The 7,801-nt window shown below is 49.5% G+C and overlaps 1 protein-coding gene across 1 annotated transcript in view; it reads right to left on the reverse strand.

Annotated features, from left to right (window-relative positions):
• SCD5 (stearoyl-CoA desaturase 5) overlaps nt 1–4,865 on the reverse strand; it is a 76,900-nt gene extending 72,035 nt beyond the window's left edge. The window contains exon 1 of the mRNA XM_065596044.1: nt 4,209–4,865. Coding sequence (XP_065452116.1) covers nt 4,209–4,437 — 229 coding nt within the window. The 5' untranslated portion in view covers nt 4,438–4,865. The remainder of the gene's footprint in view (nt 1–4,208) is intronic.
• Between the last annotated feature and the right edge of the window lie 2,936 nt (nt 4,866–7,801).

The following is a 7,801-nucleotide window of genomic DNA, read 5'->3' on the forward strand; positions in this document are numbered from 1 at the left end:
ACTCCCCTACAGATGCGTAGCCCTTATGCCAAAGGAGACCTTCATTCAGCTGTCAGCAGTAGTGAGGATTTTATCCCCTTGACCAGCCCATAGGTGGCCAGGCAGGCACTCACTCCATCCAGCAGAGGGACCTCAGTAAACCCACATATAAGGCAGATCCTCAAACACTCAATCTAGTCTTTTCTTTTAGCATCGTCTCAGTGGAGGAGATGGGAGGAATAAAGATAAAGGAAGCTGTATGTTAGGTTCTCTTTCCTAGTGCAAATCTTTGCTTTCTCCTTCTCATCAGGGACAGCTACAGAACAGACAAGAGAAGCCATCCCATCTCAGAGAGCATAGCTGTGCCTCCTCTTATTTTCTCATTGCTTGGCTCTTACAACTCGTTTGGTTTTCAAATCTCCTCTCCTTATGCTGTGTGCAGCATTCCCAGAAAGACGCAGCCGGGGGTGGTTTTCTAAACCTTCCCACAATAGAAAAGGTAGGCATCTACATAGCAGCAAAAGGGAGGAAGGGAGAAAAAACAAACCTGTTTTCCACATGGATTTTAATAGAGATCAGCCATTTCGCTCATCATATATTTCGCTTAAAAAAGGGCAGAAAAAAGAAAAAGTTATCAAAGAAAGTAATGGATGTCATTGAAAAAAAAGTGGCCCCGTTCTATTTCTACAGCAACTGAAATACCAGGAATTCTGCTAGCAGTGCTGTCTAAAGAACGATCACATTGTTACAGAACAAAAGACTGGGAGATTTATGAACAATTAGAGCAGATTCTTTTCCCTTTTGAACTTTCGACGGCTCTGCAAAGCCTGACTCTGAAACTCGTTTGATTCCAAGAAGCTGATGGAACCACAGCTGAAATATCCCAGGCTGTCTTCGTCATTTTCACTTGGGGAGAATGGGGAGCGTTTACTCCCGTGGCTAAGCAGTAGGCAGGTAACGCACGCTCTGGCTGTTTCATGATCTACTTCTGCAGCAGGCAAGATCTATATCCAACAGCGCTAGTGTTGGCTTTTGATTTAGATTTAGATTTGATATCCCCTCCCGTCTCAAAACACAACCACCTCTGGAAAGAGCAGGGCCAGCCATTAAAATGCCCATTGAGAGACTTTGGAAATGTTGCAGAGGGAAGAATAATCGGACAAAACTCTCTGGGAATTATTGAAAGGAAGCGGTAGGGGGGGGGAGATTGCAATCAATGGTAATCAAGGCCACAGATAGCTGACTCAGCACAGAAACCACAAACGGGTGTCCAAGGTAACAGACATAATGAGGCTTCTATGATTTGTGAGGGATACAAAATCTGTCTTTGAAAGACACAAGCATGGAGAACACCTTCCTCTAGAAAACTTTATATGCCTCAGTGATGCTGTCCTAGCAGGGCTGAGTCTCAGATATAGGCCCCCTCTTGTGAACACTGGAGGGGCTGGGGGTGTTTCTTTTAGAAGACACAGGACTAACAAGGCCTCTTCGTTGTGTATCCTTTGAACCATGCTCTGCCGATGGAGCTGGCAGTCCTAGTGGGCCGGTTTTGGAATAATGGATCTGAAGTAGAGATGTGTTACACTGACAAAAAAACCCAGGTCAGGTTCAGTACAGCCGAACCCTCCTCTGCCCCGGCCTTCTCTTCCCTATATTGAAATGGGTGGTTGGGGATGGGGAGGCCTCTACTGAGTGTCTACACTGCAGGTAGACGCTAGCTGACTCGGGTTCACGGCTGTTTAATTGTGCTGTAGATGTTCAGACTCGGGCTGGAGCTCGGGCTCTAGGACCTGCAAGGGGGAGTGTCCCAGAGCTCAGGCTGCAGCCCAACCCAAAACATCTACACCACATTTAAATTACAGCCCCTTCGCCCGAGCCCGCTGGCACGGGCCAGCCGCGGGCGTCTAATTGTAATGTAGACATTCCATGAGAGACTTCAGATAGTGTGGGAGTGGGTGTGGCTTGCTCATCTTGCTGCCTGCAGGATATGACCTTCGCTGGGATCCGAGTGGTTAGAGACAGAAAAGGGCTATCAGAGCAAATGCTCACCCCTCCCCCACCTGCATATGAGGGGAGTGCAAGCACCTCCTCCCCAGAAGGAGGTGCCAGACATTGAACATATTTAAACATTTTATTAAAGCTAATGTTTAAAATCAAATTTGCACAGGTTAAGAGGGAAGGGGTCAGGCTTGAGTTATGAGAGATTACAAGCATCGGTTACAAGGTTCACAAGCTACATACCTAGTACATAACCCGCATAGACCCAGATTGGGGTGCAGGATTTTTAAAGAGTCAGTGAATAAGTGATCTCGGGCATGCCACCCATTGACTTGAGCTTTCATCCCCTTTTATTGTCCTGCCGGCCTGAATGCTCTCACCCGGCTGAGATCTCTCTACAACTGCTCTTAAAAGCAAACGTGGAATTCAGGAAGGAGACAGAGCAACTTCTGATGAACATGGTCTAGATCTAGAGCCTGTATCACCCCCTCCACCTCCCTCCTGCCTGTACCATCCCGTGCCACTCCTGCTCACACACTTGTGGCTTTCAAGTAGCACAATCATTTCTTTTAAGGCAGAAGAGTAAGAGGCTAGAGCTAGCAAGTGGGAGCCCGGAGACCTGTGTTCCACTCCCTACTCTACCACTCACTCACAGTGTGACAACCTCCCCGTGCCTCAGTTTCCCCTTCTGTAGCTCTGGGCTAACAGCGTGCTTAGAGAGGCTCTGATGAGCGGTCGGATGGAAGTGCAAAGAGCCCTTATAATTGTCATTAAGGAACACAGCGAGTACCAGTATAGTAGTGAATATATGTGAGGGAGGGGGGTTGGAGTGGGGGAAGGGAGGCGGTTGGGAACCTGAGGGCCTTGGAATTAAGCACCATTCCCTGCATACCATGTGTTATGGAAACCAGTGTGTCAACACACAGCTCCTCCAAACCAAACAGGGAGTGGAAGGGCTCTTGAATAACTCTCCACATTCCCAGCATGCACTAACTCTATACATCTTTACTTATGGGCCTGGGCCTGGGTGGCGTCAAACCCCTTCAACTCCCATCAGATTCAGGGGCACTTGTTGTAAGCATCAGAAGCAAGTCTTGTGTGTGTTTCAGGGGGCTGGACGCTTGGCCGCAGCACAAGGCATTTTGGGATTGTGCTTTGGCCCCTAATGGGCTTTCTAAAAAAAAAAAACAGACATCCCCCCCACAGAGGGGTTGACCTGCACCCACTCTCTTAGCAGAGGCTGCGTCCTTTGTCTCAGCTAAACCCGGGGGAAAGGGGCCAACAGAAGTTGCTATGCTGACGTACCCATGGGCTGCAGCCCTAAGTCATGGCTGCCCCCCAAAGCCCCTGGTGCATGCCACACTGCCCCAGCCGGAGCTGGGGAGAAGGAGCAGGGAGCCCTGTTCAGCATATCTCCAGCAGGTTTGCTTTATGCCAGGGGCACACATGACAGACACACCGGGGGATTCTTCAATAGCAACTCTAGGGATATGTAAGCAGGCAAATAGCATCTACGCGTACAGGCATTAAAAGGGGGAAGAGGCTGGGGAAGTGGAGCCCGTAAGGAGAAAAAGTAATGACAGCCTGGACTGTATCTGAAGCAAGGAATTAGAGTGGGAAGCATTTTAGGCTGCTGGGGTCTGATCCTGCTAGGTACTGAGCGCCCTCAACTCCCATTGACTTCAGCCCCTCACAAGATCAGGCCCTTAGGTGAGATTTCATCTCCCCCTCTCCCCCACTCCCCCGTTGTTTCATTGAGAATGCTGTGAGCTATTGGTTCAGTAATGAGTCAAAATTACCAGGAGCTGGGAGACAGGGGCAGGGACCAGACAAGACCATCTCCTGTGAGAAGGTGCTTGAAAACAGCCAATTGATGTCCTCATCGATTGAGAGAGATGAAGTTTCTAATCTGACTGTTTCCGTTTTCCCACCCCCCACCCCTCCAGCACGGGAACAATTCTGATCCTGTCGCTCGTGGGGGAAGTAGTGGGTGGTTTACCATCCTTTCGCCCTAGGGTGCAAATCACGCAGCAGAGGAGCTGAATGGAATGATTCGAGCTGAAAGAGGACTTTGAAATATTAGGCTCCATTGTGCGACCTCCACCCCCCCCCTTCCAGTTTTAAAGCACAGTCGTGAACACAGGACTAATCCAGCCTTCAGAAACAAGCCCGCCCGCACCCCCCACAGAAAGGAGAGGTCTCCTACCAGGGGATAACAAAGGGGGACTCACCCCAGATCAAAGTAAGCAGCTGGGCCTTGGGGATGAGGCAGAGGGAGTAGACAGCGCCGATGTGAAGCAGTGTCATTAGGACGACATTCCTCCAGACAATCTGCTGGCGATATCTGGCGCTCCCCTCGCTGCTCTCGGCTTTTGATGCTAACGGGCTTTCTTCTCTCCCATCACAGAAGGGGCTCCTTGTCTCTCCATCCACTGCACAGCCGGCTCCCGGGCCCGACATAGCTAAGAAAGCGAGGTCTGCGTGTGCGTATGCGCCCGAGCTTGTGCGGTACCCCACAGACCAGGGTCTGAGAGCAGCTACCAGCCAGCCAGCGAAGGGGAGTAGTTGCTTGCTTGGAGGGTTGATGATTTATTATAACAGATGATGAGTGTTCTTCTTGTTAGGTTTGGGGATTTCCCCCCCCCTTCTTTCCCCTCCAGACCAGTTTTAAATGAACCCTACGAATGCAAGTCCTGGCGCACAGCATCTGTTGCTAGCATCTCATCCATGATGCTCCTGCTGTGCCAGGGCTGAACTCCGCACAGCAACAGAGGGAAGAAAAAAAAGGGGGGGGAGGGGGAAAGAAAAAAGGAGAGTGAAAGACAGACCTGCATAGCTACAGCCAATCAGCACTACACGTGGGGCTCTTCAAGAGAGCGGCTCTGGCCGCTGTTGCCACATATTGGCTAGACTGAATAGTCCCCCGCACACGCAAACGGAATGCAAACACTGAGAGGGCGGGATTGAAGCAGAAGCGGTGGCCAGATGCAACTAGTCCTCCCCAAAGGCAGCCAAGCTTTTGTGAGGTTGCTGAGCCCTCTTAATAGGCCCTCACTTGATGGGGGAAAACCCCTCCAGGCACCGAATCAGCCTGCACTCCTTCAGCACAACGGTGCCTGCTTAATATCAATTGCTGTCAAAGGACATATAATTGAACATCAATTGAAAATCCCTGCTCTAAACAGGATTGAGGGCCCAATCCGGCTCCCACTGGAAAATCAGGCCCCTTAATGATTACTCATAGAGTCCCAGAGTTAGAAGGGACCTCAGGAGGTCATCTAGTCCAACCCCCTGCTCAAAGCAGGACCAATCCCCAGACAGATTTTTGCCCCAGATCCCTAAATGGCCCCCTCAAAGATTGAGCTCACAATTTGGGGTTTAGCAGGGCAATGCTCAAACCACTGAGCTATCCCTCAGATACCACAGGGAGAGGGCAGTTTTTCAATGCATTGAACTGTTGAGTGATCTATTTGCAGCCTTGCTGCCTGCAATGAATGTGCAGTAACCAGACTGTTAACAATGTTATGGGCAATCTGCTGATAAATGGGCCTCCCACTTTGACTCTCGTTGTGAGCTCACTGTAAAAACAGTGGGAAAGTGGCTATAGGTGCGTAAGGTGTCCCGATAAGCTATAACAATGCATGCTGATGGGGAAAGGAGCCACGGCTGGTGTTAAGATCATGCCTGGTAAACAAGAGACATGTGGGACCAGAAATCAGTGAACCAAAATTGGTGGTGAAAATTAGGTCTAATTGGTGAACCAAATAATGAGGGAATCCACAGCTCCCCTTTGGGGCCCTCATAAAGAGACTTGGAGGAAAAACTGGCTACCCCGATGCTGGCTGACTGAAAGATGACAGAAGAGGAAGGAGTGAGCTTCACTGTCATGGCTACCATCCCCACTGTCTCCTGGGTCCCCAGCCCCTCTTCATCCTAATCTTGAGAGATGTTCTGAGCCAGCTGGGCCAGATGACATCACCATCTCCACTACCTCCAACTAAATCCCAAATACTACCTGGGATGTGAGACTGCGTTGTGTCCCCGGTCTACTCCACGTGCCCTTTTCCTTCCTACCTTATTACTTTTCTTTCTTAGCCCTCTCCTTTTTCCTCCTGTCTAATAAGGGCCTGGCTTAGCAAGCCAAGACTGTATATTTAGCAATGCTGTTGTAAGTGGTGACCAGAGAGGCAGCTAAATGCAATGCCCTAAACAGCCCACTGCTGGTATGAGTTTGCCAGGTCTCAGAGGTGCTGATCAGACCATGTGCTGGGCCTGTGTTTTCCAGCAATAAGAGTCAATATTGGAGACAAAAGCTGCATTTTTTGTCTTTGCTGTTCTCTTTTTCCCCCCCCTTTGGTGTGTGTTTGTCTGGATTTGTCTTCTAGGAAATGGACTCCAGCCTATCGCCACTAACGTCTTCTCTTTTCCCCAAAAGGACAGTTCGTACCCTCTCCAATACCCTCTCAGAGGGGTTTCCTGCTAAAAACTCTCTCCAGCTAAAGGGAAAGAGAACAAAGAATGTTGTTCAAAAGAAAAGCCTTATTTAATAGTGTGCATTTCAAATGCATTCAAACTGGCTTCTGTTTTCTTCGGGTATCTTTAATAAAAGGTAAAAGGGATTTTTAGTGGTGTCTTGGTGATGATATCAAGCAGGCTGAGGTCTCTGTATACCAAACCCTGAACCTTGTTTAATGTCACAGGGTCATGCTAACACCTTTGATGTTTTGGACCCATATATTCCATCAAAAGTAAAACAACAGCAGCTAGTGATGATTGTTTCCTTTTTTTCTTTTAGTGGAGGGGGAAGGTTTCTGTGAAAATGTCTCCACTTCGGTTTTATTGTCAGTGGGTGGCAAGTTGAATCCCTTGTTGGGAAATCCCAGCGTATGCCATCAAGTGCTGGGCCAAAGAGATGCCCCCATAGGTGGGTTTGACTGCAGCTAAAGGGAGTGAGCCGCAGTTGATGGAAGTAAGTGTCGCTGCATTGGGGCTGCACGAGTCACACTGGCTGATGCCCATGGCCATCTTGTCTGAGTGGGTCCTGCTCCAAAGCGCAGTGACCTACAGCAGATTTAAGTTGCTGTCCTACTCCTTCCCAAAAATCCCCTTTTCTGCAAGGATTGGGCTCTATGCTTCATAATTATTCACTGCTCTGCACAGGGGTGAATTCCACCCTAAAGGCCCAAATCCCGCAGTCCTTGCTCAGGGCCATGATGCCCCCTACTTCCATGGATAAGCCAGCAGGAGCAGACCAGAGGGGTAGGGAAACTCAGTGAGGTGGATGTCATGGGCAATCCTGTAAATCTTCCCCTTGAAAAGCTTGGGGAGGGTGGGGGGTGTCTCCAAACCTCCTAGATCACATAATTCTGCTGCAGCAAGAGATTAGAACCATCCTGCATGCACAGCTGACCCTCCTTGTGGTCCCACTGGCTGGGTCCCCCAGCTCTAAGCTGTCATAACTCCAGCCATCTGGCTTTCACCAAATAAATCAGGCAGTTGAGTAGGGGAGGGTGCCATGAAGAGAGATCTCTTCCCTGCTCCTCCCCCAGTCACACCCCTAAGGCCCTACTCAGTCACTCCCAAGGAGTCAAGGGCGGGAAAGATGGACTGGCTCTACTAGGCTTTTCCAGCTCGAACTGCTAGGAGCCTGGCTCCTCCTGCCTTAGCCCTTCTCTAGTAAGTGTGTGTCCTGCACCCACTGGTGTTGGTCTCAAACTTCTTTTCCTTGGTTGCCCAGGTAATTATGATTCTTCAAGATGCTTTAGGGGGCCATGCATTGAAAAGGGGGGCAGCTAATTCAGAGATGTAATCTTTTAAATAGTTG

Source organism: Chrysemys picta, chromosome 5 (assembly GCF_011386835.1).
Source record: "Chrysemys picta bellii isolate R12L10 chromosome 5, ASM1138683v2, whole genome shotgun sequence".
In the NCBI taxonomy this organism is placed as follows: domain Eukaryota; kingdom Metazoa; phylum Chordata; order Testudines; family Emydidae; genus Chrysemys; species Chrysemys picta.